Genomic DNA, 27879 nt, shown 5'->3' with positions numbered 1-27879 from the left:
CCCCTTCTCCTGGGGAGGGGCGCGGGGGTCCTGCGGACGGGACTACAACTCCCATGGTGCCGCGGGGCGGGGCGCCCCCGCCAGCCGCCGTAGCGCTCACGTGAGGGCGGCGGCCCGGCAGTCACATGACCGGCCGGTGAGACAGGGGCCGGCGGAGGCGCGCGCTGGTGCTGCCGCCGCCGTCGTCGTCGTCGTTGTCGTCGTCACCACCCCCCCCCCCCCCCACCCCCCCCGCATGGCCAACGTCGCCAAGAAGGTGTCCTGGTCCGGTCGCGACTGCGACGACGAGGACGAGCGCGCGGGCGAGACCACCCCGCTACTCAACGGCACCGGTCCCGGGGTGGCGGCCGGCACCCGGCAGGTGGGTACCGGCGCACCGGGGTGGGAGCGGGGATCTGCCCCGTCCCGGGACTCCCTGCGCCGAGAGGCCGCCGGAGGGGGGCTGGGGTCGTGTCCGCGTCCCCCTCCCTTGTAGCGTTTAACCGTGTTCGTTGCCCCGGGGCTGGGCGGCAGCTGCCGGCAGGGAGCCGCGGGGTGCCGGGGCTCTGCTCCCTGAGCAGCCCCGGGGGGAGGTTGGGGCTCCTCTGGGCTCCCCCAAGCCGGGGAAAGCAGAACCTGGCAGGGCCCGGCGTGGGGAGAAGCCGGGAGGGAGCCACGGGCCCTCGGGTCACTCGTGGGGGGAAAAACTGAGCGTGGGGACTGACTCACTGCCCAGCTCCCGCCGTGCAGCGGGGCAGTCCCGCCAAGGCCGGCTCCCATCACGAGGTGCTGGCACACGACGATGCCGGTGCCCTGCCAGGACCCCGCTGCAAATCCATGGGGCCAGCTCCTGCTCGCTTCTCAGCCGTCCCTGCCAGCAGGACCTCGCGCTGAGCAGGGGCCTGCTCCTGCCTGCTGGGGCTGCCCTCTTCCTTCCTACTAAAAATATTGTTCTGTGAGATAGTCCCTTGCCTGGTAGGCTGCTGCTGCCCAAGCCAACAGGTCGGGCTCAAACACGCCGACCTCTAATGCTGGCGTGGTGGTGGACATTGTGCAGTACGGATGGAACTACGCTGGCAAAAAGCAAGTCCAGGGTGGGCCGTGTTACAAACACAGGGAGGCCAATTCCTTCTTGCAAATTAATCTTGGGTAATTAACTGAAAAGAAACTTCTCTCCAGTGTACCCTGAGGCTGTTACTCGGGCAGTCTGGCTAGCAGTCTCTCCTCCACATGCAGTGCAGTTAACTGAAGTACGCCATGGCTCTGGCCAAGGCACTCGGTGCCTGTTACAGAGGAAAGCTGTGGCTGGGCAGGCCATGCCAGGCGAGGGTCATGGTCTGGGCGGGATGTCACTCTGGGTCCACAGGGCACTTCTGTGCCAGCACCAGGTGAGAGAGGGGGTGCTTCCGGGTGATGTCCTTGAATTTCCTGTGAAGAGTTTGCTGGGAGACTTGAGCTTAGACAGGGAGGAGCGGTGCCGGCCTTTGGCAGCTGTTAGCAGGGATGTCTCACTGAGCGTGATTCTGTGCTGCCCTGCTCCTGGGCAAGTCAGAACAGCAGGCTAATTAGAGGGAAATGCAGGGTTTGTTAGGCTGGAAGTGCCTAGTGTGGTGCTGCGGGAGTGGGGCATGGCGGCTGGAAGAAGTTGCCTGCGCCATTGCATCTGTTCTGGTGTAAAAAATAAAAATAATCTTCCCAGCCGGTACAACAGGACCCTGTGTATTTACAGCACGGGTTGCCTTTAAAGACCACGTGGTGAATTCTGCAGGTCTGAAGGGTGTTAAAATAGGGATTAACCAGATCTCGTGGCTGCAGGTCAGTTAGGAAAGGGTGTTCCTGGTGGCTTGGAAGAAATGCCTGAGCCACCCTACAGCAGGGGCAGTTGGTGGTGAAGACCTGGCACTGCCAATCTGATTTATTGTCACTGTGTCCCTTCACAGCACAGACAGCTCAGGTCCTGGCTGGTGACGAGGTGCTACATGGTTTTCCTTAGCAAAGGAGGAGAGCGAGTACCTTGCTAGAGCTTTGAACCCACAGGTACCCCTGCCAGTGGCACCGACCTGGCAGTGGTGGCTGGGTTGTCACAGTAGTGCTGGGGTTGCCTTTCGGTGTAGCACAGCTGCTTCTCTCCCTCGGACGGTCCTTTGACCTAGATGCTGTATAGTCGTATTGATTGAGGTGAGAAGGCAGGACAGCTTTGGCAGAGAAACAGAGACTGGAGCTGCTTAGCTCACAAGAGACTTAAACTTGGGTTGTGGTAATACAATAAAAATGTCCCCAGCGGAGCTTCTTTCCTTTCTCAGATGCTTGTTCAATGGAAATGATCTTAAAGTGACAAAAGGAAACACAGGTCTGTAGTTCCCCAACCGACTGCTGCAAAAGACTGAGATTGAGCGCTTATGTGTGGGAGGTGAGGAGGGGCTGGATAAACATGCCTGTGACCATAGAGAGGATGCTACAGGGCTGTGCCTGAGGTCTTCTCTGGTTTTGGGGCCAGCTGAGCACTGCTCTGGAGCTGACTGAGCATTCGTCCTCTCACCAGGACTTTCTAGTGCCTCGAGTATATCAAGAAGCGAGAGGCTGCCTGTGTGTCTGACCATCACGCCTGCCACGGGCTGCCCCTTTCCCACATTCTTGAGCCGTGCATGTTGGTTCTCAGGCTGAAAAGTGGGTGGACAATTTTAGTAAGAGCAGTGGATTTCCATCATTAGGCATTTTTTGAAAGAGAACACTTTTCCTTCGCTACCCATCGAAGATATGCTCTGTGTTTGTGCTAAAATGCCTTGACTTTGGGATTGGTATAATTCTCCTGCTCCAGAGGGTGCCTGGAACAGTGGGTGTGGGCAGGTGGTCACCAAAATGTGGACCAGGCTGCTGCAGCTGCTGAGTGGCTCATCCTTCTTAACCCCTGTGTGTTTGTTCTGCATCTCTAGATGGTGTTGGTCTTGTTTTCTTTTACTTTAAGTAACAGGGTGCAAAATGCAGCCTTTGTGGCTGGCTGGCAATGCTGGAGGGCTGCTGCACTTGCTGCAATCAGAAAATCTTGGTGGGGGAGGGAGAAAAAGAGAAGTCCCCTGGGTGAGCCCTGATTCCTGACGGATGGGCTGCAGGTTGCGTGTCTGCTGGGTGCTGGCAGAGAGGCTGCCTGTCCCCTGCCCGCCTGCTGCCAGGAGCCTGGAGCTGGCTTCCCTGGAAAGCCACTGCCCTCGGGTGGTGGCAGGAGCTTCCCCAAGCAGAGGGGTTTTAGCAAGTCCTGTCCCTTCTGCTGGGTGCTCACAGCGTCGGGGACTGCAGCAGCGCTTTAACCTTGCGCTGCTCCTCTGCAGAGGGCCCACGTGGGACAAAGTGCCCGGAGAAAGGCAGGTGGGCCAGGACAATAACGGCGTCTCCTGGGGCAAGGAGCAACTGTGCCCTGGAGTGGCAGCAGAAGGCTGGAAGCAAAATCGTAGCTGAGTGGTGACGCTACAGGGAGAGTCTGGACGCTTTCTCCCACCTTATGGGCCTGGAGGTGAGGAGCCTTGTTGTCTCCTGGTGTGGTGCATTTCAGGGATGATGGCTATGTTGGTTTGAAGCCCATTACAGCTCTGGGTGTTTGTCAGAGGAGGGGGATTTCAAAAGCCCTGCAGCTCATCTCCTCCATATGCTGCCATAGCTGGTGACAGGGCTTCCCCTGCCAGCGAACCACCCGGTTATGCAGCCTTGCAGCATGGAGCCATTCTTCCCGCCCAAGCAGGTACTGGGGGCTCCTTCACAGAGTGCACTGGAGCCAAGAGGGCCCTGGGGGCTGGGAATCCTCTTCCTTCCCTCCTGCTGCTTCTGCAATACTGCTGTGGGCTCCTGATGTGGTCTGCGCCGCGCTTTATCTCATTGATAACAGAAAACCACGTGCTTCCAGTTCGTTAGTGAGCAGCAGGATGGTGATAAGGGGCAGCGTATGAAGGGGTGTCTTCATGCCAGGTGGTGGTCGCTGGGGGTGAGTGATGTCCTGCAGGGAGTGGCTTTTCTGGCTCATCCCTGTGGAAATGGGCTGTGGAGCAGTCAGACGCTCCCTATTTACAGTTCTTCAGAGCAACATTTGGAAGGCACTGCTAGGTCACTGTGCACACAGCCCCGGTTGGTTCTGTGGCATTTTAGCCTCGACTGAAGTTGTTTTGCTATTCACAAATAGGGATTGCTCTTTGACTGCTCTGCTTGGAGGTAAAACGCTGCTGTGGCATCACGTATAGAAGTGTGGCTTCTTGTCACCTTTGCCAAATGAGGACACTGGCAGCAGTGCTGCTGTCTCCCACCCCGACCTGCGATGCTCCGGGCTGATGCTGGTATCTGCGTTCAGCTGCCACTGCCCAACCTTGGAGATGATCCTTCTGGGGCATGAGTAGAAGATGGTGGCTGAGATCTGCCAGATTTTTTTCTTGTTGAGATTGATCCTGAATTTGTCCTCGCCTGCTCAGAGCAGTGCTGGTGTGGGTGGCAGCATGATGAAGGGGGAAGGGGCCTCAGGAGGTGTCTAGCCCAGCCCCTGCTAAGAGCGGATTCCTTAGACCAGGTCACTCAGGTCTATGTCTGGTGGAGATTTGGGTATTCCCAAGGACAGAGACTCTGCACCCTCTCTGGCCCCAGGTTCAGTGTGTCGCCACCCTCAGGGTGAACATTTGTGTCTGATATCTAAGCAGAAGTTCCCTTGCTGCAGCTTCGTCTGCTGCTTCTTGTCCCATCAGTGCGAAGCTTCAAGGAAAGTCTGGCTCCATCTTCTATATAATCTCTTGTTAGGTGTCCGGAGATGGCAAGAGGATCTCTCTGAGAAGCACCAGCTTTCCTTGTACATCTTACCCATGTGCTCCAGACCCTGACTGTCTTGCTGGACTTGCTCCTGTGTCTCCATGCCTTTCTTGTCCCAGGAAGCCCAAACTGGATGCCAAGTCCCAGGTGTGCTATTGCATGTGCCAGGCAGAGGCATGGCATCTCTTCCCTGGACCTCTTGGCTGTGGTCTTGCACCACCCAGGAGGTGGTCAACCACCTCCACTGCGGGTTTGTGCCACTGACTCCTCTTCAACTTGTTCACCAGCTTGCTGCAAGACTTCTTCAGCAAAGCTGCTTTCTAACCACTGGGGCACATCCATCCCAGGTGCAGGGCTTTGTATTTGCCTCTGTTGAACTTTGGGGGCTTCCCTACAGCCTGGTGAGGTCCCTCTAAGAGCAGCCCTGCCTGCCAGTGTACCAACTGCCCTGCTGACAAGGATGTTAAGCAGTTTTGGTCCAGATCAAGGCTCCAGGCATCTCTTTGCAGAGCTCAGAATGGGTAAGGAATTAGCTTTACCACCCAAATGGGGCAGGTGCCGAGGGCTGGGTGCCATTGCTGTTCGTGTGCTGCAGTTGGAGGCAGGCTCAGCTGGCCCGAGAGCCTCTCCTGGGACAGGAGAGCTGTTAACTCATCTGCGTCCTCTGGGTTTTGGCAACAGTACATGTTGTTATGTGGAGATAATCGTACCACGGTCACACCAACATCATATGTACCCGAGATCAGCAGCTGTCTTGGCCTGAGTTTGAAAAACATCCAAAGGAGGGTAGCGCTGTCTGTGTGCTTGGTGAATCTTTGAGCTGTGCACAACCAACCTTCTGTCTTGGCTCCTGGCTGCCTGAATCCCCCTTGTCACTCTTATAAAAGTCGGGCACTGGTGGAAGTAGCTTTTTTCCTGTCCTCCTGGCATGTGATTCCTGTGCCGGGTGAGACAGGAGCCAGCCCTCCGCTTGCAGAGCGGCTCAGCCCATCTGGATGCCGGAGGGATGCCAGGACTTAGGGGGAGGAGGTGTGGGGCATATTAAAAGCATGCTGTTTGTCTAACAAAGTTCAGCTTCAGGTTCAACTGCAATTCCTTTCCTTTCATCTGTGCTTGGGTTCTGCTGCTGCCTAATCCATTGGGATTGGAACTGCCGTGCCCTAGCCACTTGCTCCATAGGGAAGGAGCATCTGGGGGGGTGTCACCAGTTCAGCCACGTTTGGTCTTTCTGCAGACCCCCATGGCTAGCAGAAGGAGAATTTCCCCAAAGGACTGGTCCTGTCTGAGGTCTTGGTGCCTGAGGTCTGAGCCCATGTCTGAGCAGGGGACAATGGCATGAGTGACCATTTCCATCTCGTTGCCTTGATCTTGCCCTGGATGTGTGGCATCTAATGGGAGCCTTAAATCTTTGTGCTTCATGGAGCCAGATGGAGGTTGGTTCACTTGCAAGGTCTCAGCTTTGTCTTTCCCAGGGCAAGGACCGTGTCTTTCCCCCTCCCCAGGATGGTGGGGGCCCAGCTGGGACCTCTGCCTGCCACCAGAGCAGCTGGGCACCAGTGACCACTGAAACGGACAGTACCTGCCTCCAGCTCATGACTCAGCGTAAGTTCCCATCCATGTCCCCCCAGGGAGGTGACAGCTTTGGGTGTGCCCAGTTCGTAGGAGCCTGCAGTGGTCTGCTCTGACTGTCAGGAGAAGGGTCCACCTGGAGCCATCACGGACCAGAACCAAAGCCCAGGCTGCTCTCGCCAAACCAGTGTCCAAAAACAGCTGCATGGAGCATTTTGTGCTCAGCCCCTCCTGTGAGCTCAGGCTGCTGGGGACAAAAGGGCGCCGAAGAGGGTTTGAGAAGCTGGGGCGAAACCTGCCTGCAGGTCAGGGAGTGAATGAGAACGTGGAGCAGATGGAGAAATGGAAAAATAGGTCAGGCTGCAAACACAAAGGGATATATTCTTTGTCTTCAGTGATGTGTGTGGCTCCTGGCCGCTCTGGCCTGCACGTTCCAGACTGGATCGGTGGGGATTAAAGGAGCAGAGGCTCTATCTCGGATCTGCTGGCTTGCCAGCAGAGAGAGACCGACATGCCAGGGCCCCGCTGTTGCTTGCCATCCCTCTTTTATTCTCCAGTCCTTTAGCCTGGCAGCTGGGGAGGGATGAGGCTCTGGAGGGGAAGATCTTAATGTTGAGAAATGATGTTTGGGCTGTACTTAGTGACAGTGCTGCTTGCGTCCCTGTGTTTCACAATGGCAGAGGGGTGACGGCAGCTTGCCTGGTTGTACCGCATCCCCTCACAGCACTGCCCAGCTGGGAGCTGGCTCGGCTGCAGCCCAAGCCCTTGCCCACATCGGCCAGGAATTGAGAGGTGCCCCAGACAGTCCAAAAAACTCCCGTGTTATGCAATTGCACTGCCAGTAACAAGCCCGAGTGGTCACCAGCAAAAGGAGAACCTGCTCCCCAGAGGGAGATGCAAATGCTCCTTCCCAGCATCGCAGTGGGGCCGGCTCGGAGAGGCGCCGGTGTCCCCGAGGCTGCGTGCCCCGCTTCCTCTTGTGTGTGCTGGCTGGCAGCCAGCCCAGCCATCGCTCCGGTCCTGGCTGCTCGGAGGGAGACAAACACGCCGACATGCTCATCTCCCTGGCTGGGAACTGCTCCCGTGGAGCAGATGGCAGAGCCAAACGTGCCCTTGGCCATCCCTTATCACTGGCTGGGCATGTGAGCTGGGGGGATGGCCCTGGCATGTCTTGGTGTGCTTGTGACTGTGGAGATGGTGCTTTCTGTTTGGGGGGTCTGTCCCTCCCCAGCTCCAAGGGAGTGTGGAACGTGCTGCTTAGCATGGGTTTGCTGGTTGCATGGCTGCTGCATTGGGCTACTGCACTTGTCGGCCAGAGGCTGTTGGTGACTCTTGCCAGCTCTCGGGGCTGCTGGCTGCCAGTCCTGAAGGAGCCGCTGCTGGCTGGCACCTTTCCTGGGCGAGCCAGCTCTGCCAGCTAACAGATTAGAGCGGCTTGCCCAAACCCTGGCAGACTGCTGCTGCTTTGAGCTCCCTCTGGGGTGGTGGGTCCCACCTCCTCAGTGTGTCCTCCGAGAGCAGTCCTCTGTGGATGCTGCACTTTGGGGGGCTCGGGCTGTGGGCAGGCAGAGCATAAGCACCCATGTGCTTGCTTCTGCCTTCTGCCAAGGCTTGCAGTGCATTCAGGAATTGACCCCATTTTTCCCTTCTCTCCTCAGCTCACTCCTTCCTCCTTCCTGCGCATTGGGCAGCTGAGCAATGTGGACCTCAACGAGGATGTCCGTGAGCTGGTGAGTGGCACAGAAAGGGGCCCACCATTACCGAGACCCCTTCCCTTCTTCTACTAACAGCACTAATGGCTGTTTTTGTTCCCCCCACTCACATCCTGCTTGTCCCACGAGGGCTCCGGTGCTTCCTGCTGGGCTGGGTGACCTTTGTGGCATGGGCTGCCTGCTGCTCTGCCTCGACTGTCGCTGCTTCCCCTTAGTCACAGTACTGGCCCAAGGACATCGCGGTCCCCTGCACCTCTCTGGGCGGCAGCACCAGCCCGCCGGCACAGAGACCTTCCTCCCGCGGGAGCAAATGCACAAGCGGGTGGGGTGGGAAGGGATTTCTTCCTTGTTGCCATGAGAGCTCCTTAAAGCTGCTTCTCTTGCCTGCTGCCCAGCTCGGCGTGAAGGCAGGGGAGGGGACAAGCAGTGTGACAGCAGCTGGGGGGGGGACATCTCAGCCCTGGGGACAGGGCTGGCAGCAGAGGGGGCATCTTGCAAAAACTCTCAGGTTTCAAGTTATTCCCCCCCACCCCCAAAAACTTTTTCTTCCCCAGATGCTTCTGCCACAGCTCCAGAGCTGTAGGAAGAGCAAATGAGAAGATGACTTTTGCTAAATATTTCTTGTGGAATTCTTAAATGGGAAGGAATATGTCTTAATCTGGTGCCTCAGAGGACAAGCTGGGCCTGCTTTGGCTGTAGCTGTAATGTGGGGCTGGGGAAGGGTGCGGGGTGCTGCTGCCCCGGGGGCCCCTCCGGCATCCTTGGTAGATGCCCTAATTTGGAGCTGGGAACAGCTTGCACGGTCAAAGGCGTTTGGGAAACAGAATTTGGTTTCTGCCCAAAAACATGAGCCTGCTTGAAATAGCTCCTTGCTTTCGGCCGAAGGAATTTCCTGCCGAGATGAAAGGTTGCCCTCAGCCGGAGCACGGAGCCACTTGGAGGCAACGCCGGATCAACATGGCAGCGTGGTACCCGGCTGGGCAAACCCCTCATCTGCTCGTGGGGAAATGTCCTGCCCAGAGGTGGAGAGGCAGTGGGCGAGGGTGCACACCCAACCGCCTGTTCCAGCTGCCTTAAACCCCATACATCTACCAACTGGTGGAAAATCATCACAGATCCCAGCCTGCCAGGCAGCTTGCGCTCTGCAGTCCTCACTGTCTCTCCGGAGTGTAAAAACTAGTGTTAAACCAGCAGTTATGCAGCAGAGGGGAGGGTTGGACTTGGACCTGGCCATCCTAACTCATGCATCACGGCCTGCAGGAGACGGAGCTCCCTCGGCAGCATCCCAATGAGATCCCCCACAACGAGAAGCTCCTGTCGCTCAAGTATGAGGTAAGCGCCCATCTACCCCAGTCTCAGCTCTGCTCCCTGGGATGCAGCAGGTAAGGTACGTGGGGCAAGGACTCGTGGCTGCCCAGCTAGGGGGCTTTCAATGGGGAAGGAACGAGATCAAGGGAGGAAAATGATACAGGGGTGTGGAATCTCTTCCCCTGTGCTAGATGGTAACAACATCTCCCTTTCCTGAACTAGAGCTTGGACTATGACAACAGTGAAAACCAGCTGTTCCTGGAGGAGGAGAGGAGGATAAACCACACAGTGAGTCTTGCTGTGACCTGGCTGCCCACTGTCCCCGCAGCCAGGATGGCCCAGAGAAGCTGTTCCCCCTGCCTGGCTGCCGGGGGGCTTCTCTGTGATGGGGGAGGTTGTGCTTAAAGCAGCGCTTGAGCTGGGGTGGGTTTATGGGCACTGACCAGCTTGTGAAAAGCTGTAAAACCTCAGGAGCAAGGACCCAGCATAGGATGGTTCGAATGGGAGCTAGCCTGGGTGTGCATGGTGGCATTGCTGGGCAGCACAGGGCAGGTCCCTGAGCAGAGGGCCTTCTGGAACCATGTGAAGCATCTGCCCTGGGGGCTTTGGGAGTCAGTGCGACAGCAAGAAGCCCAACAGGAAGGGCCTGACGGAGGCACACAAGCTGGAAAAGCACATCTGCTGTTAGGGATCCCACAGAGGGGCAAGTAAATTGTGGCCAGGCTTTGCAATCCTGGGTCAGCCAGAATCGGTTTTCCCTGGGCAGCTCTCCTCGGAGCTGCCCAGGCTTAGGGTTGTGTTGGGGAAGGTGGCCAGGTGGGTTTGAGTCCCCTCAATGCCGGCAGGGGCCAGGCTGGGTGGCAGCAGGGTCTGATGGCTGTCTGCCCCTCAGGCTTTCCGGACGGTGGAGATAAAACGCTGGGTCATCTGTGCCATGATCGGCATCCTTACCGGCCTCGTCGCCTGCTTTATTGATATCGTGGTGGAGAACCTGGCTGGGCTGAAATACCGGGTGGTGAAGGGCAGTATCCTCCCATGGAGCTGTGGCCACCAGCCAGCTGGGAGCTGTGGGATCTCTGCTCTTGGTAGCTGTGAGAGGGGTGCTGGGAGAGACGGCAGCGCTTCCTTGCCTGGGTTTGTTGGCACAGACCCTGCCGCCCAAGGTGCTGCCAAGTGCCTGGCTGCTCTGTGGGGCTGAGCTGTGGCTGGGCACTGCCGTAACGAAGGAGGCTCCTTGCAGCAGCCCAGGCTGCCCTCAGAGCACAGGATCTGCTGCGCTGCCACAGCTGAAGAAGCGTTTTAGCAACACATTGTCGCAGTGGGAGGGATGGTACCCAACCAATACTTGCCTTTCCTTGAGCTGCTTCCCCAGACATCGACAAGTTCACAGAGAAAGGAGGCCTGTCTTTCTCCCTTTTGCTCTGGGCCACCCTGAATGCCAGCGTGGTGATGGTGGGCTCCATGATCGTTGCTTTCATAGAGGTAAGTGTTTGGAACTGGTCTGAGTTGGGGTATCCCTGTACCTCCTGCCCTGGCTCTTTACATGGGGGAAGCAGGATTGTGTCTCCAGAAAACATGCAAATTTGTGTAATAGCAAATATACTTCTGCCATATTGGCTCTTGGTAGCCCCAGTTCCTCGGCATTGGCTCCAGCTGTGCTGTCGAGTTTCTCTGGGTTCGTCAGACTGATGGGACATGCTGGTCTTCGCTGGCAGCCGCAGCCTGGGGCAGAGGGTGTGCTCCAGCCTTGGGCACAGGCGCAGCTCTCGCAAGCCTTGGCCCTGGCCTGGCCTCTCCACATTGGGGCTACATGAGTGCCAGCAGAGAGCAGGCTGGTTGGATGCCTCGGGGACATGGTCTGGGGGACAAGCCAGAGACTGGGGCTGGTTATGGCTGGGAGGGGATGATGGCTCCCTATGGGCCACTCTGAGTCAGCAGTGTCTTCCTTGTAGCTTTACACTTGCTCTCCCTGGCCACCAAGTGTGAGCCTTCTGCAGCACTGGGCCTCTTGCCATGGCACGGTGGTGGGAACACCCTAGTGTCCCCCAAGAACCCAGTCAGCTCCTTCTTCCTGCCATATTTGCCCTTAGAGGCAGTGGGTGCCTCCCCCAAGCCCACCTCCAGAGCCTGTAGATAGGCTTTGGCCTCATCTCTGAGCTTACCCAAGGGTGTGCTTGGTGTGCCCTGTGCTGAGAGACAGGGGTAAGGTAGCCAGCATGTCCCCATCCTGTACATGGCAGCCACTCATGCTCTCCCTGCTCCCTGCAGCCCGTCGCAGCTGGCAGCGGCATTCCCCAGATCAAATGCTATCTCAACGGCGTGAAGATCCCGCACGTTGTCCGCCTCAAGGTAGGAGGCGGGAGGTGGTGGGATGTGTGTCTTCTGCCTGTGATGGGGCCCCCTCCACTGGGCTGGCCCGGGCGTGTTGTGTCCTGATGGGGTGGTCCCTGCCTGTGCTGTGGCAGAGGAGGAGCTGGTACGAGCTCCTGACCACCCTGCTGCCCTGCCCAGCTCTGGAGCTGTTCCCCCCGGTGTCAGGCAGTTAAATGTCCTGCCCTGGGATCGGCAGCTGGCACTGGGAAGAGCAGCCTTAAGTAATTTTTTGCTCTGGCCAAGAAGCAAGTTGGCCAACCCCATTGCCACAATGGAGGGCTGAGAATCACAGGTTCACCATGGTCGCTGTCTCCTGCCCCTGCGGCTGGCTGGGTCCGTGTCCCCTGTGGCTGTTGCAGTCATGGTCCTTGTGCAACCTGCATGATGTGCTGTGCTTGTCGTCTCTGTTTTGCAGACCCTGGTGATCAAAGTCTGTGGAGTCATCCTCTCGGTGGTTGGCGGCCTGGCCGTTGGGAAGGTGATGTGCACAAAGCGCTCCCTGGCATGATGCTAGCATGTTGTTACCCACTGCTGGCACATGTGCCGCAGCCTGTCACCAGCCCTGTGCTGCAGAGACTTCCCAGTTTTATTCCCTGGTGTGCTGGCCAAGGTGACTATGGTGTGGCCAGGTTTGGGGAGCCCCCAGGGCACGTGGTGCTGGCCCCCAGGGTGTGTGGTGCCACCAAGCCAGCCTGTGTGTGGCTCAGCTGAGAGCAGGAGGGCAGCAGCCTACATCCATCGGTGGTTGTCCCTGCAAATGTTAGATGGGGGAGACCTGGGTGCCCCGTTGGGACCTTTCTAGCTTGCTGGGATTGAAGGCAGGCAAGGGAAGCCCCTGTCTCCTCAGCTGGAGAGAGCGCTGTTGGGAAGAGGAGGTGGCCACAGGAGCCGCTTGCTAGAACGAGGGTTTAAGGGGGGAAAATGGCAAGGTCTGCTTCCCAGAGCAAAATCCTCCTGGCCAGCTTCTTCAGGGCTGCGACCTGATGTGCGGCATTCAACCATCCCTGACTGTCCCTGGGGTTCTTCCTTCTCTGATCTGACTCTGCTCTCCTGCCTGTAGGAAGGACCCATGATTCACTCTGGAGCGGTGATTGCTGCTGGGATCTCCCAGGGAAGATCCACATCTTTAAAGCGAGACTTCAAGGTTGGTGCTGAGGGGCTGAACTGCAGGTGACCCTCCTGTGCCTAAACCGGGCTGTTCCTCAAGGGTCACGCTGGTGACTTGGGGTCATATATGGCATACCCTGTGTTTCCCCTAAACTCATGCCTGTGGCCAGCCCTAAACCTGCCTTCGCTTCGGTGTTTCAGATCTTCGAGTACTTCCGCAGAGACACGGAAAAGAGGGACTTTGTCTCGGCTGGAGCTGCTGCTGGTGTCTCGGCTGCGTTTGGTGCCCCCGTGGGTGTGTATCTTAGCTTTCTGATGCTGAGTGGTATACCTGCACATGGATCTCATTAGGAGGTTGCTCCCACTTGCATGCAGGCAGCTGCCAGGATCTGCCTAGGGCACTGCAGGAGCCCTTCTGCAAAGTGCCCAGCCCAGCTCCAAGCTGTCCTGCCATGCCACGCAGGTCTTGGGAAGACAAGAGGGGGGTCATCTGTCTCTGATCCCAAATGTTGCCTCCCTGCAATGGAGGAGGGCAGTCACTGCGACCAGTACATCACTGATGGCTTGGTGGGCTTGCTGGTCCCTTCGCTGCAGCCTGTGAGGGCTGGGGCAGTGTGGGGCACGTGGGCTGGGATGAATTTGGGTGCCTCAGCTGGTGCTGTGAGCCAAGGGTCTGTGGCACATGCCCCTTGTGAAGGTGTTTGTGCCTTGCATTTGCAGGGGGTGTCCTCTTCAGCTTGGAGGAAGGAGCTTCCTTCTGGAACCAGTTCCTGACATGGAGAATCGTAAGTGCTGGAAAGCAGGAGCAGTAAATTGAGGGCTGCCAGCTCTGGTGTGATGCATTGCCTTTTCCCGATGCCCCACAGCCCCAGGCCTCCTGCCATCCCTGCCCCAGCTGGGCAGCCACGTGTAACACATCCCAGGGAACAGTATCTCAGCTCCCCTTCTGTGCCCTGGTCGTCAGGGCCTGAATTTGGACCTGGCTGAGCAACACCTTGCTGCCAACTACTTTCCGCGGCAACGGAAAGGCGAAAGGAGGAGGAAGCCCCTGGTTGGTGTAACCTGTCCAGAGTGCTGCCACAGGGAATGTGGCTTCTTGTCCCCACCACACCATGGGGACCAAGTCCTACCCAAGGGCCTAGGAGGGGGCGGTTCGAGGTAGTGTGGGGGGCAAGTGGTGAGGGAGCAGGGCTGGAGGCATCTGGCAGTGACTCTGGGCTGCATCTCCTTCCAGTTCTTTGCCTCCATGATCTCTACGTTCACTCTGAACTCTGTCCTGAGTGTTTACCATGGCAATGCTTGGGATCTCTCCAGCCCTGGGCTCATCAACTTTGGCAGGTTTGATAATGAGGTATGGCACAGATATTCCCCATGTAGGGCTCTGTTTGGGGGGGTTAGAAGCAACCCATGGCAGCTTGGGGTCACCAGTCTGTCTTAAAACATCACCCAGGGGCTGAGGCAGGCTCTGCTCTAGCAGGCTGTGGGGTCTGGCCAGATCCCAGCTCCACCAATTCCAGCAGAAGGCTTTTCTGCAGCCACTGCTGGGTCTGGGGGCTGCAGGGTGTCCAGAGGAGACTTTGGGGCAGCTCTGGGAGCTGCTCGCCAGCACAGGCTTGTGCTGTCCCAGCAGACAGTGACCAGCTGCAGGGCTGCAGATGGGCCAGGAGATCTGAAACCCGTTTCTTTCTTGCTTGCAGAAAATGGGATACACGATCCAGGAAATTCCTATCTTCATCTTTATGGGAGTGGTTGGTAAGAGAGTGCTGCTATTTCAATTTGATCAGTCTGAATAATTTCCTCTGTTCTGTCTGGGTCTAAAAAGCTTTGGGATCCAGTTTCCTGGGGAGAATGTGAAATCCATTAAACTCTGGAGCAGAGGCTGTGGGGCTTACACGGGGATGAGAGCTGGATCCTGGCCCAACCCTTACCCTTGTAGCAAAGGCAAGCCCCTTTGCAGTACATGGATTAAAGTCATTGAGTGGGGTCAGTGCATCGCAGTCATGGGCAGCCCCTTGCTTTCAAATGAGCTGCTCTTATCCCTGCAGAGTTGGCCTGTCCCTTGTTTCCCGAGTGCCAGGGCTGTGACACTGGCCCTGGACACCCTGCTGCTGGTGCTTGGCTCCTCTTGGTGTCAGGTCCTAGCTGTCTCTGCAGGGACAGTGTCCACATGTCCCAGGACTGCTGGTCATGGTGGATGGGTTGTTGATGTCTCCCTGTGATTCACAGGTTCCTTGCGTCCTGGGCAGCCATAGGACAGCCTGGGACCTTCATGCTGAGCTTTTCATTCACAGCTTTTTTGCATTCACAGGCGGGATCCTCGGGGCCCTGTTCAATGCCCTCAATTACTGGTTAACGATGTTCCGGATCAGGTAAGAGCTCATGGGTAACTAAGGTGACTGACATGGGTTGGCTGGCACATTCTGTGCTCCCTCAGAGCACCATGCCCAGCCAGAGCAAGGCTGTAATCTCACACTTAACGTGAGCAACAGCAGCCCCTGGAAGCTGGGAGGCAAAGATGCCATGTGCCTCTCGCTGCCTGCAGTCAAGGCTGTGACCCACAGCATCCTACCGTTGCTCTGACCCTGCTAAGTATTTCCCTTCAGTGACTTGAGGGCCCAAAGGAGTGCAAACACTGCACAGACCTGACTGTTATGTGCTTCTGAGAGTAACAAGAGAATGGAGGGAGCTGCTAAAGCCATCCAAGCCCAGTCTGGCACAGATAATACTTGTCACCAGCTTTTCAAACACCAGGACCGGCCTTGTGGCCTCAGGGAGGGGTGACCTATGGAGGTGGAGCGGTGAAGGGCCTGCAGCAGCTTCCAGGGTGTCAATCCTCTTGGGCCTTCAAGGGCTGCAGCTTTCTGGGCTTGGCTCTGCCCTGTCCCCCCAGCCAGATCACGCCAACCTTTGCACGGGAGCTGTGCCTGGCTCCATGCAGGGGAGGCAGGCAGGTCTGCTGGAGCTGGCTGGGCAAAGCTGCTCTTGCTGCTGGCCTCCTGCCCCAGGTAACCATGACAGCTTTGCCAGAGGACAGAGTGCAGGACAGCCTGGCAGGGTCTGGGAAGGGAGCAGAAGGAGCCAGCCTGTCTGTATGCCTGATGTGATGTGCCAAGCCAGGCTGCAGGTGATCCTCCTTGCACCCCTGGGAGACACCCTCGCTCCTCTGCTCCCTTTACAGGTACATCCACCGGCCCTGCCTCCAGGTGGTTGAGGCCATGCTGGTGGCAGCAGTGACAGCGACTGTGGGGTTCGTCATGATTTACTGCTCGAGAGACTGCCAGCCCATCCAGGGGAGCACGGTGGCATATCCCCTGCAGGTAAGTGGGGGGCACCCTGAGCCTGGGCAGAGGCTGACGGCTGAGCAGGGAGATGAGACCCTGCTGGGTTTTGTGGCACTGGACCTCCCAGTCAATGCCCTCCACTGTGAGCAAAGCTGGAGACCCAAGCGCAGTGTTGGTGTGCTTGCTGCCCAGAGCTGCCGCCTTGCTGCCACATGTTCTCCTGAGCCTGGCAGCCTTCCCTGCTGCAGCGCAGCCCAGATCTGCCACTTCTAACCCTCTCTTTTCTTCCTCCTCAGCTTTTCTGTGCTGATGGAGAGTACAACTCCATGGCCACTGCCTTCTTCAACACACCCGAGAAGAGCGTCGTCAACCTCTTCCATGACCCTCCAGGTCTGTGCACCTGGCGAGCGGGTCCTTGAACGTGAGCAGAGCAGGGCTGGGCTTGTGTGAGGTGGCCAGCCTGTTCCATGGCTGCTTGTGGGACGAGGCAGGGGATGATCAGCATGGCCCCCTGAGGGCACAATGGGATCCACCAAAGCACCGTGCCTGCTCCTTTCCTGGGGTGGTGGAAGGAGGAGGGATGGATGCTGCGCCTGGTGGCACCTACGAGCTCGGCCAAGGGCTGTGGTCTTGGTAGCCTGTGGACAAGGACCTGGTTTTGTTTGCGCATGTTTGCAAGCTGTTGCTTGTGAGTTGTGTGGGAGCATGTATGACCCTCGCTGGCTGTCTGAAGTCTGTCCTGGAAATGTCCCTGGCTGTTTTCTTAATTAGCAGGGCCTATTGCCCCAGAATGACTTTACCTTCTGGGCAAGTTGTGGAGGTGGATCTTGGGGTTTGGATTTGCTTGAGAAATGCAATGTGGCTCCCAGGTTCTCGCTCCCATTTCCCTTGGTCCTAGTATAAGATCAGTGTGCCCTCTGCCTGCTGGTCTGAGTTTCATGCTCAGCTCCATGTGGGCAGGAAGCAGACAGCTCCAAATTTCTAGACAGTCAGCCCAGACAGTGCAGCTTGGCCACCTGAAGCCAAGTGATGATCGTCCTGTGTCTCAAGGCTGCTCCCTGCAGTGCTGGGTCCTCCCTGGCTCAGGGCTTCAGTCCATTGACCTCTCTGTGAAGGAGAGGTTGCAAAGTACCCTTTTAAACTAGACTGAGCTGCTCAGCAGTCCTAAAATAGCAGTAGGCTGAGTCCTGGGGACAGCAGGGTCTTGCTGTGATGGTATAGCCTGCGCCGTGGGGCAGCTTGGGACTGGCCGGAGCAGCCGTGGGAGCTGCGGGACGGGAGGGGGTTTGCAGGACCTACTCTGCTGAGTTGATCCCAAAGCTGGCAGTAGGACCCTTGCCAGCTCACCTCTGTCCTCCTGACCTTGTCCTCCAGCATTGGTGGTCCCTCGGGGCTTTGAAGTTCGTCACGCTGCCTCATGGGAGGCTGGGAACCACGGGGCTGGGAGGGGATGGGTCATCACGGGTTGCGAGATGGAGGAAAGGCGCGTGCTGGACTCAGTGGGATGGGAGGGCTTGGGATAGCACTGGCCGGCTGGTAGGGCCCTTGAGGGGACAGAAACAACCTAAAGAGCCGGTTTGAAAGGCTTGTGCTGCTAGGGCAGAAGGTGCACCCGATGAGAGGGGCTTTCACGCTGGGGCAGCTGCTGTCTGTTCTCCCATGGCTGCAGCCCATGGCAGTGTCCTCTGGGCTGCAGGATCAGCACTGACTCTCCATTCTCTCTCCACCTCAGGTTCCTACAACCCCATGACACTGGGCATGTTCACCCTGATGTATTTCTTCCTGGCCTGCTGGACCTATGGCCTCACAGTGTCCGCAGGGGTCTTCATCCCCTCCCTGCTGATCGGCGCTGCCTGGGGGAGGCTCTTCGGCATCTCTCTGTCGTACCTGACCAAAGGCTCAGTGAGTCCTCGGTGGGAAGGGGTGTTGGGCGGTGGGAGCCATGGCACTCAGCCCTCCTCCCTTGCCGCTGGGCAGGTGGCATGTGCAGGCAATGTGCATGAAGCTGGCTAAGAGCTTGGCACAGCAGTCTGGAGAGGGTCGGCTCCTCACTTGATGCCTTCCTGAGCTGGGTCTGGACTTTCCTGTGTCCCAACAGAGCCCTGCCAGCAGCTGGGCTGTGCAGCAGCCTCAGGCACTCTCCCCCACTTTGGAGGGGGGGTTGGGGGCCAGGGCACTAATCGCTATCTCTGGATGCCCTGGAGACAGCAGCTAACTCAGCTCCTTCTCTCTCCTGTGCTCAGATCTGGGCTGACCCTGGGAAGTATGCCCTGATGGGAGCTGCTGCACAGCTGGGTGAGTTCCCCATGGCACAGTCTTGGCCACCACCTGCTCATATTGGGGTGAAGGTGGCATGGAAAAAAGCAATCCCTGCTTCCCTGGTGCGGCTTCTTCCCCAGCTGAAGCTCAGCCTGGCTGTCAGCTTCCTAATGACCCTGCCAAGCAGAGGCAGTGCTGGGGCACTAGTGAGGGCTGGACTCATCCAGGGCACCCCTGCCTGTCTGGGCAGTCCTGGATCGCCATGCAGAGACTCAGGGGCCTCGGGTGTTTTGCTATCCCCTCACCCTGCATTTCCCTGCCCTCCTAAACCCCCAAACCCCTTGGGTGTCTCTTGCAGGTGGGATAGTGCGGATGACACTGAGTCTCACAGTCATCATGATGGAGGCAACAGGCAATGTCACCTATGGCTTCCCTATCATGCTCGTGCTGATGACAGCAAAGATTGTGGGAGACTACTTTGTGGAGGTGAGGACTGGTGTGCCCATCAGGACATAGCGAGAGCCTGTGGGTCAGCGTTGGTGATGCTGGGGAGCCATAGGGGGGCCAGGACAAGTGTGTGCTCCCTCTCAGAGGTAAGCTGCTGCCTGGCTGTACCCCTCAGCATTTCACCAGGCTTCTCCTGATGGCTTGCCTCTCATTGCAGGGGCTCTATGACATGCACATTCAGCTGCAGAGCGTGCCCTTCCTGCATTGGGAAGCCCCAGTGACATCCCACTCCCTCACGGCCAGGTAGGTGGGCTGGGGGACGCTCATGACTCCCAGGGTGGCAGCTTTTCGACCACACTGTTGGCCTGAGCTAGAAATGGAGGTGGTGACAAAATTTGGTCCTGGGAGCCTGCTGTCCCCTGGTACCACCAGCCCAGCTCCTTCCCCAGCAGGGAACATGGCCTGCAGTGGATTTCCTCCCCATGTCCCTGGCAGGTTTTGGGGACAGCGTAGGCATCAGGGCTGCAGAGGTGTGTGTGTTGGGGGGGATATTTGGGGCATGCTGCTGTGGGGCTGTGTTTCACACCGAGCCTTCCTTGCAGGGAGGTCATGAGCACTCCTGTCACCTGCCTGCGGAGGATTGAGCGAGTGGGCACGGTTGTGGACATCCTCAGTGACACCTCCTCCAACCACAACGGCTTCCCAGTGGTGGAGAGCAACCCTGATACCACACAGGTGGGCTGGGTGCTGCTTGCAAGGGGATACAGCTGGGGGTTGGCCATGCAAGGGCTGGCTATGGTGTGGGACCCTTACCCTTGCCTTCCCCCCTCCTTCCCAGCCCCATCTCATGCACAGTGCTCTGTCACAGGTCGCAGGACTGCGGGGTTTGATCCTGCGTTCCCAGCTCATCGTCCTGCTGAAGCACAAGGTGGGTGATGCTGTGTGGAGGCTGTTTGGGCTGTGTCTGAGCCCCAGTGCCCTTGTCCCACTGCTGCCTCAGGCCCCTTGCTCCCTGCCTTGCTCGGGCGGAGCTGGCAGAGGGTCCCTGTCATCTCCCTCAGCTCACCCAAGGAGACGGTGGGGGCTGCTGTGCCGTGCTGGGGTTACCCCAGCATCATCCTGCACCCCACTGGGCTCACAAACCCTGAGTAAATGGGAAACAGGCTGTTCTTCTGCAGGTGGTTCATCTGCCCCTGTGCATTGCCTTGGCCCTGGTGCCTGTCGGTGCTGCAGGACAGTCCCCGACAGTCTCTTTCCTCCCAAGGTTTTTGTGGAAAGGGCCAACCTGAGCCTGGTGCAGCGGCGGCTGAAGCTGAAGGATTTTCGGGATGCCTACCCCCGCTTCCCCCCCATCCAGTCCATCCATGTCTCTCAGGACGAGCGCGAGTGCATGATCGACCTCAGCGAGTTCATGAACCCCTCGCCCTACACTGTGCCTCAGGTAACGGCCAGGGACCCCTCCACACCCCAGCATCCCAGGTGTCATGGGTGGTTGATGGGTGCTGGCTGGGGATGCCGCAGCCCATGCAGCCCCACTCTACCTTGCAGGAGGCATCTCTGCCACGGGTGTTCAAGCTCTTCCGAGCCCTGGGACTGCGGCACCTGGTCGTTGTGGACAATCGCAACGAGGTGAGTCCCTGCTCACCACGTGCGGGCAGCCTAGGCTCCTCGGGGCTGGGGGGGACAGGACACGCTGCTCTTGTCCCCAGGCTCTGCATGCTAGTGTGGGCTGTACCCTGTCCCTTTCCTGGCAGGTGGTGGGCATGGTCACCCGCAAGGACCTTGCCAGGTACCGGCTGGGGAAGGAAGGCCTGGAGGAGCTCTCGCTGGCACAGACATGACGTGGGCTGGCGTTGCCCAGCGGAGATGTGCCCTGGCCCCTTGGAGCTGGGGACACCCTTTTGCAGAGGCAGGGAGAGGACTGGGCCAGTCTGTGCAGGCATCATGGTGCCTGGAGCACCAGCACGGCCGTGCTGCCCTGGCTCTCCTGCCTGTCACTGCCTTCTCATGTCTACTGCCTCCTTCTCACCCCTTCTTCTGCTTGCCCAAGGGATCAAAAAGTAACCCTTGGTTCTGTTAGCTCCTGGCATAGGCTCTGCCTGAGGGTTGGGTGAAGGCTGGAGTGGGCCGGGGGAGCAGAAGTGTCTGGCTGAGCTGGGCACAGTCCTCTGCTATGGTATGTGGCCTCTATCGCCTTATGCCCCCAGCCTGAACTGCCCAGGACCTAGCCCTAGCCCTAGCCCTGCCCTGGCCCCTGCGGCAGGGCCTGTGTGGGGAGCAGAGGGGGGACATGGTGGGGTTCCCTCCTGCTCTCAGGGCCCCGTCCCCCCTGCCCTGTGCTCCTGCTGGCTGGGTTGGGCTGAGCCCTGGGGCAGGCAGTTGCATCTCTGCACCTCTGGCTGGAGGAGGGGGCTGTGCTCTGCGCGGCTGTGCAATAAAAGGGCTCCCATGGTTCAGCAGCTGCCGCCTTTTGCTCTTTCTTGGCTCCGTTGGCCACTCTGACCCCAACCTGCCTGTGGGGGGACACCTGTGGGGTTTGGGGCAGGGGTGGGGAGGGGAGAGCTGCCTGCTCTGGGGCAGTGTTGGTCCTGCAGCCTGTGTCCCTAGCATGTGCCCCTCTGCCGCTCTTGCTCTCCTCCCACCATTGCTGCTGCCTCTCCCCTCTACCGATGCTGGGGTCCAGAGTCATGCCGGGTGTGTTTCTGCACTTGCTGCAGCTTGTTCTGGCCCTTTCCAGCAGCCTGGGCCCTGCCAGGCACCCTAAAACCCACCACCAGCCCTGGATCTGGGCAGGGAGCAGAGCCTGCACTCCTCTGGGTGATGAGGAGGGCTCCAGCCCCAGCACCTCAGCTCCCCCATCTCCCACCATCTTTGCTCCTCACCTTGGCGTTGTTCCTTGCCCTGGCTTGGGGCTGCCCCCTCCTCCCTCGGGCAGGGGCAACCTGGGGTCTGGAGGGACTTTTGATTGCAGGATACTGTGCTGAAATAAAGCCTGTTTGTACTTTTATTGTGGTGCTGCCTGTCTCTTGCTTCCCTTCTTCCCCCGGTGCTGCTGCCCAGACTCAGTGCCGTGTCTGTCGGTGTCCCCCCAGGGCTGAGCCAAGCCCTGTTGCCACTGCTGGTGCTGGGAGGGCACAAGCTGGGGGGCTGTATGGGGGGAGGCAAGGGCCCCCCTTCCTCAGCCCTCTGGCAGGGCTGGAGCGCTGAAGGCGGGGGGCGGCTGCCCCTTCCCGGGTGCTTTTCCCTTTCAAGGCCAACAAAGAGCTGCCACAAAGCAGAGAATGCCTTGGCTGGGCCTTGGTAACAGCCAGGTCTGGTGGCGGGGGCTGTGGGGAAGGGCCAGCTGCCCTGGCACCGTGGGATGGCCCTGCTCTCCTGTGTGGGTCTGGTTCCCTGGTACTGCCATGGGGCAGGGGAGCTGTGGGGTGCAGTGGGTCCCCAAAGCGGTGACAGGTCCCTGCTGGGTGCTGGCAGCCGGGTGCTTTATGAGGCCCCGCGTCGCCCTTTGCCCCTGCGCGGCCGAGATAAGGAGATGGGATCCACTGACTTGGGCCGCAGAGTAAACACGGGCTGCTGGCTCCTGCCGGCACCACGCTTCCCTCCTCTTCCTGCTGCCGGGGCAGCCGGCGGCCCCCGAGGGCCACGCTGAGCCGTGACCCTTTGTCACTGGCAGCAGGGACACCATGGTGCTGGGTAGCAAAGGACACCGCATGCGCTGGTGCCTGGCGGGAGTCATTTATTCACTCGTCCCATCCCCGGCTCTGACCCGGCAGCTCCAGGTGCCCCGGCACTGGCACCGGGGCCACTGGGTTTATCATTAACCGGGTGGCACGTGGCGGGGCTGGAGGCCCCTGGGGCCACGGTGGGGTCACAGCCCAGCGAAGGGCTCAGCCTCCAGCTCTGGGCGGCCAGGCTCGGGCAGCAGTTCCCGCCCAGCACCCGGCAGCTCCGGCCCTGGCTCCACCGTCCAGTTGGCCAGGAGGTCGCTGAAGTCGGGGGTGCCGGCGTGGAGGAGGCTGGCAGGGCTGGGGCCCGGCTCCCTCCAGAAGGAGGGTGGCAGCTTCCTCCGGTGCATGGGGGTGATGTGGCCATATTTCCTCTCCAGCCGCTGCGTCTTGCTGCCAGCTGCCCGGGGCGGCAGGCACCGGTGCACGCCGTACTCGAAGAGCTCGGCCAGCGGCCCCAGCCTGTGCACGGCCCCAGGGCCGCCCTGCGGTGCCACGGTCTCAGGCTGGGCCTCAGCGTGCCGGGGCGAGCCGCAGTCCTCAGACACGCTGCGGCTGCCAGCAGCCTCCTCCCGGCCCCGCCGCCCGAAGTACCGCTGGATGTCACAGCTGATGAGCTCTGAAAACTTGAGGAGCCGCAGGGTGGTCTCAGCAGCGCTGGGGACGGCCAGCTCCGGCCTCATGCTCTCCTCTGCAGCCTCCTCTTCCTCCTCCTCCTCTTCCTCCTCCTCCTCCTCAGAGAGGTCGGGGAAGTTGGGCTCGGGGCGCATGGGCAGCAGCAGGCCGTGCGGGAAGGGTGAGGGCAGCCGCAGCTCGGCCAGGGACTGGATGACGCCTGCAGCCATGTCAGCGTGCAGGGGCACCCCAGGGCCCGGACTCACCCTGCGGGCAGGGACAGTGGGGTGAGGGTGGCACGCACCCCGGCACCCTCCCTGACCCACCACCCTGCAGTGGCACTTGGCCCTGAGGTGGCAGGTGGACCGTGGCATGCCACACCGTGGCCAGGGTGGGGCTGCAGGGCAGCGGGGACATCCCCCATGAGCCATGGGGCAGTGGGGATGTCCTCACTAAGCCATGGGATACAGGGCAGTGGAGACGCTCCCTCTGAGTCATGGGACATGGGGCAGCAGGGACATCCCCACCGAGCCCTGGGACATCGGGCAGCAGGGATAACCTAGCTGAATCCTGGGACATCAGGCAACAGGGACATCCCCATCGAGCTGTGGGACATGGGGCAGCGGGGATGTCCGCCCAAATCCATGGGATGTGGGACAATGGGAACGTCCCCAAGTCATGGCATGTGGGGCAGCAGGGATGCCCTCACTGATCCATGGGACATGGGGCAGCAGGGATGTCCCCACCAAGTCATGGGATGTAGCCCTGATCCCCCTGAGCCATGAGCCATGGGGCAGCAGGGATGTCCCCCAGAGCTGTGGGGCAGCAGGATGTTCCCCTTCACCCTGGGGCTGTGCATGGAGGTGAATGGGGCTCAGCACCCACCCTGCCACCGTGGGCTCAGTACCCTGCCACTCTGGGCTGAGCCGTCCCTGCCACCCTGGGCTGAGCACCTGGGATGCTGAGCCCCATGCCTTGCCCATGCAATGGCCCCGTGGTTTTCCCTGCGACGGCAAACCCAGCCACCTCCTCGCACCACCCTGGTGGGCTCCAGCCACAGCTGGGTCTTGCTGACCTGGAGGAGGCCCAATGTGGATAGTGATACCTGTGCCCTGGGGTCCCTAGCAGTGCCTCGCTGCAGGCCATCCCTGGCCACATGCTTGGGACTGCCATCACCCCAGCCCTGGCCCTGAGAGGGTCTTGGGACAAGGGACAAATCCTGGGGGACAAGCCCTGTTCCCGCCATGCCAAGCACGGTGCTGGGCCCTGCATCCAGCTGGAGACAGCATCGTTGCCATCTCTGGGGTCACCATGCATCTTTCTTCATGCTGTCCCCACCGTGGGACCCCCGGTCCGGCCTCCGTGCTGCCCTGGGGCAGGCGGTGGGGGGCTTAGCCTCCTGAGGCACCATGCACCTCCGGGCTGTGGGGAAAAGGGAGCGGGGCCACCCCGGCAACAAAGCCAGCCTGCCCCGCTCCCACCCTCAGACAGAGAAAAGCCCCAGTGCAGGGAGGCATCACCCAGGGCCGCGGCTCGGCACTCACCTTGGTGCTGCCGCCCGGCCATGCATAGGCTCCCGCGGCGCTCCCCCTTCCCGTCCCTCCACCTGGGCCTGAAGTATTTATAGCGGAGCAGTGAGCTGACGGCTGGCAAATATTTGGTAGCTGTATTGTAATAGTAGACTCGGTAAACAGAGCTGGGGTTTGCTTTAGCACCCAGCAACGGGAGAGCGGCGTGGGGAGGGACGCGGGGACGGAAGGCAGGGCTCACCTTAATGGTTCACTAGCCAGGGGATTTTCAAGTGTTGTTCCTGTAAATTCACCTATTAAATCGGCAGCCCCAGCTGCCAAACTGCCCGCACACTTGTGCCGAGGGCTCTTATCTCCCTGCTGATTGGAGGCAAAATCAAGCTTTGTCAAATAGGCGTAAAATTAAATTTCATGCTATTTTGACTCCTGGAGTAGGGATCTTCTGAAGAACATACTGTGTTATCGAGCGATGCCTCTGCAAACAGGCGCTGCTGCCGTGGCTGCAGAGGGCAAAGCCTCTCTGTGGGGGTCCTGCAGCGCCGACCCCCTGCACTGCAGAGTGGGGCCAGGTGCTGTGCAGCCTCCGTGTGGGTCCAGATCCCCCATCTCCATCCTCGTCCCCCTCCCCGAGGTGGATGCGGGGCTCTCTGACCAGCCCCAGGATGGGGTTTGGAACCTTTTAAGGTGGCAGGACACAGCTCCAATGGCACGGCCGGCGGGAGAGGCACTTCAGGGTGCTGTGCTCCCCGGGGAGTGGTGGGGCTGGGTGCCCAGGGCCAGTGGCTCTTGCCAGGCAGCGCCTGTGGATGCAGAGATAGGGATATGCCGTGTGGACAGCAGCTGGGCCAGCCCCACGGTGGGGACAGCACCTAGGATGGCAGCATTGTCACCATGGATGGGGCACTGGGGTGCCCCATGTCTCCATTATGGCCTGCAGCCGTGCTGGCCCACGCAGCATGTGGCGGACCGAGGACAGTGACGATGGCGAGTAGCTTGGGTCCCGAGGCAGCTGTGGCCAGAGGTGCCATTTCTGTTTTGGCAGGGGCACGTGCCAGTTGGGACATCTGGGGCAGCAGAGAGCACAGCCAGAGGACACAGACAGCTGGGGGACTGGAGGTGGCTGGGGGACACCGGACGGCCTGGGGATGCAGGACAGCCTGCCTGTGACAGCTGGAGGGCACAGGGTGGCGGGGGCCTGACACAGCGCCCGGAGCCCATCACCACCTGTGCTGGGGATGCTCAGGGGGTGGGACACCGGCCATTGGGGTTGGGGACAGCCAGAGCCCTGCTCCAGAGCTGCCCTGTCCCCCTGCCCTTGGGGTGACCGCAGCTCTTGGTCTGCTCCCCCGGAGCCCTCCCTGCCACCCTGGTCTGAGCACCCTGCCCTGAGCACCCTGCACCCTGGTCTGAGCTGTCCCCAGGTGCTGAGGTGGGATCCCCAGCCCCTGCCATAGGGCAGCACTGGTGAGGACAGTGCCAGCCTGGGCATGGCTGTCACCCACCAGTCTGCCCGGGCCAGCAGCCCTGGGCACCCTGTGGGGGCAGAGCTGGGCACTGGCACCGGCACCGGCTCTGCAGTGCTCCCTCTCCCCTCTCCAAACACTCACACCAGCAATGCCGGGGCGGGAGCAGCAGCCATCCCGCCCGGGCACCGCTGGGCAAACAGGGTAGGTGGGAGCTGATAAGCCACGGGCACCCTTCGGTCTGCTCCCTGACGTCACCCGCTGTTGCCTGCCCGCCCGGCACAGCTTGGCACGGCACAGCTTGGCATGGCTTGACGCTGCTGGGCATGGCCTGGCATGGCTTGATGTGGTTCAGCATGGCCTGGCATGGTTTGGCGCTGCTTGGCATGGCCTGGTACAGCCTGGCATGGTTTGGTGCTGCTTGGCATGGCCTGGCACAGCCTGGCACAGCTTGATGTGGTTCAGCATGGCCTGGCATGGTTTGGCGCTGCTTGGCACAGCCTGGCACAGGCTGGCATGGTTTGGCGCTGCTTGGCACGGCCTGGCACAGCCTGATGTGGTTCAGCATGGCCTGGCACGGTTTGGCACTGCTTGGCACAGCCTGGCACAGCTTAATATGGTTCAGCATGGCCTGGCACGGTTTGGTGCTGCTTGGCACAGCCTGGCACAGGCTGGCAAGGTTTGGCACTGCTTGGCACAGCCTGGCACAGCTTGATGTGGTTCAGCATGGCCTGGCATGGTTTGGCGCTGCTTGGCACAGCCTGGCACAGGCTGGCAAGGTTTGGCGCTGCTTGGCACGGCCTGGCACAGCCTGATGTGGTTCAGCATGGCCTGGCACGCTTTGGCGCTGCTTGGCACGGCCTGGCACAGCCTGATGTGGTTCAGCATGGCCTGGCACGGTTTGGCACTGCTTGGCACAGCCTGGCACAGCTTAATATGGTTCAGCATGGCCTGGCACAGTTTGGTGCTGCTTGGCACAGCCTGGCACAGGCTGGCAAGGTTTGGCACTGCTTGGCACAGCCTGGCACAGCTTGATGTGGTTCAGCATGGCCTGGCATGGTTTGGCGCTGCTTGGCACAGCCTGGCACAGGCTGGCAAGGTTTGGCGCTGCTTGGCACGGCCTGGCACAGCTCAATGTGGTTCAGCATGGCCTGGCACGCTTTGGCGCTGCTTGGCACGGCCTGGCACAGGCTGGCATGGTTTGGCGCTGCTTGGCACGGCCTGGCACAGCCTGATGTGGTTCAGCATGGCCTGGCACGGTTTGGAGCTGCTTGGCACGGCCTGGCACGGCCTGGCATGGCTCAGCACGGCTCAGCAGCCACTGTGGGCCGGCTACTGGGCCCATGCTCGGTCAGCCCCGGGGAAGGGTGCCGGGGCACCCAGGGGCAGCACCGTTGATGGGGGCCGAGCCCATGGCAGCGGTCCAGCGAGGAGCCAGGCCGCGGGTGCCCCCCGGCCAGTGGGTGCCCGTCCCCCTGCCCGAGGCCGCCGCTAACGAGGCGTCCCGCTAAGGCGGGGGAGCCGCAGCTAGGCGGCCCGGTGCGCCCCCGCACACGGGGGCCCTTCGGCGACAGAGCGGAGCGGCCGCCGGGCCCCACCACCCCGGACCGCCCGCCCGCCCGCGTTCCCCCCCCCCGCCCTGCTCCGGTCTGACGGGAGCCGCGCCCCGCCCCGCCGGCGGACTACCCGTCCCGGCATGCCGCGCGGTGGCGGGAGGGGCCGCTTCCGCCTAG

General features: G+C 60.1%; 2 protein-coding genes across 3 annotated transcripts; one reads left to right on the top strand and one right to left on the bottom strand.

Annotated features, from left to right (window-relative positions):
* The first annotated feature begins 220 nt into the window (after positions 1-220).
* On the top strand, positions 221-21821 carry CLCN7 (chloride voltage-gated channel 7). Of its 2 annotated transcripts, XM_052773014.1 has the most exons (25): positions 221-361; positions 7986-8057; positions 9300-9371; positions 9570-9635; positions 10240-10372; positions 10720-10829; positions 11616-11696; positions 12136-12198; positions 12781-12864; positions 13029-13122; positions 13548-13612; positions 14062-14178; positions 14525-14579; positions 15136-15196; positions 16006-16144; positions 16405-16498; positions 17841-18010; positions 18352-18403; positions 18726-18853; positions 19032-19117; positions 19417-19549; positions 19683-19742; positions 20079-20255; positions 20363-20443; positions 20569-21821. In XM_052773014.1, the coding sequence occupies exons 1-25, from the start codon at positions 236-238 to the stop codon at positions 20653-20655; spliced, it is 2406 nt and encodes an 801-aa protein (XP_052628974.1). In that variant the 5' UTR covers positions 221-235; the 3' UTR covers positions 20656-21821. The 2 variants fall into 2 exon arrangements, with proteins under 2 accessions (XP_052628974.1, XP_052628975.1); XM_052773015.1 differs by lacking the exon at positions 14062-14178.
* A 732-nt stretch (positions 21822-22553) lies between these two features.
* On the bottom strand, positions 22554-24889 carry PERCC1 (proline and glutamate rich with coiled coil 1). Its single transcript, XM_052773101.1, has 2 exons — positions 24699-24889; positions 22554-23421 (listed from the first exon to the last, which is right to left on the bottom strand). Exons 1-2 carry the CDS (start codon positions 24722-24724, stop codon positions 22683-22685), a joined length of 765 nt encoding a protein of 254 aa, XP_052629061.1. The 5' UTR covers positions 24725-24889; the 3' UTR covers positions 22554-22682.
* Between the last annotated feature and the right edge of the window lie 2990 nt (positions 24890-27879).

Source organism: Harpia harpyja, chromosome 21 (assembly GCF_026419915.1).
Source record: "Harpia harpyja isolate bHarHar1 chromosome 21, bHarHar1 primary haplotype, whole genome shotgun sequence".
Lineage (NCBI taxonomy): Eukaryota > Metazoa > Chordata > Aves > Accipitriformes > Accipitridae > Harpia > Harpia harpyja.
Note: the sequence above shows the minus strand (reverse complement) of the source record. Positions and strands in the feature narration are given on the sequence as shown.

Excerpts from the sequence above, each read along its gene's own strand:
- CLCN7 (XM_052773014.1), top strand. The coding sequence starts at position 236 with ATGGCCAACGTCGCCAAGAAGGTGTCCTGGTCCGGTCGCGACTGCGAC. Across the intron at positions 362-7,985 it reads TGGCGGCCGGCACCCGGCAG|CTCACTCCTTCCTCCTTCCT; the intron begins GTGGGTACCGGC and ends TTCTCTCCTCAG. Across the intron at positions 18,011-18,351 it reads CGTACCTGACCAAAGGCTCA|ATCTGGGCTGACCCTGGGAA; the intron begins GTGAGTCCTCGG and ends TCCTGTGCTCAG.
- PERCC1 (XM_052773101.1), bottom strand. The coding sequence starts at position 24,724 with ATGCATGGCCGGGCGGCAGCACCAAG. Across the intron at positions 23,422-24,698 it reads GGCCGGGCGGCAGCACCAAG|GGTGAGTCCGGGCCCTGGGG; the intron begins GTGAGTGCCGAG and ends CCCTGCCCGCAG.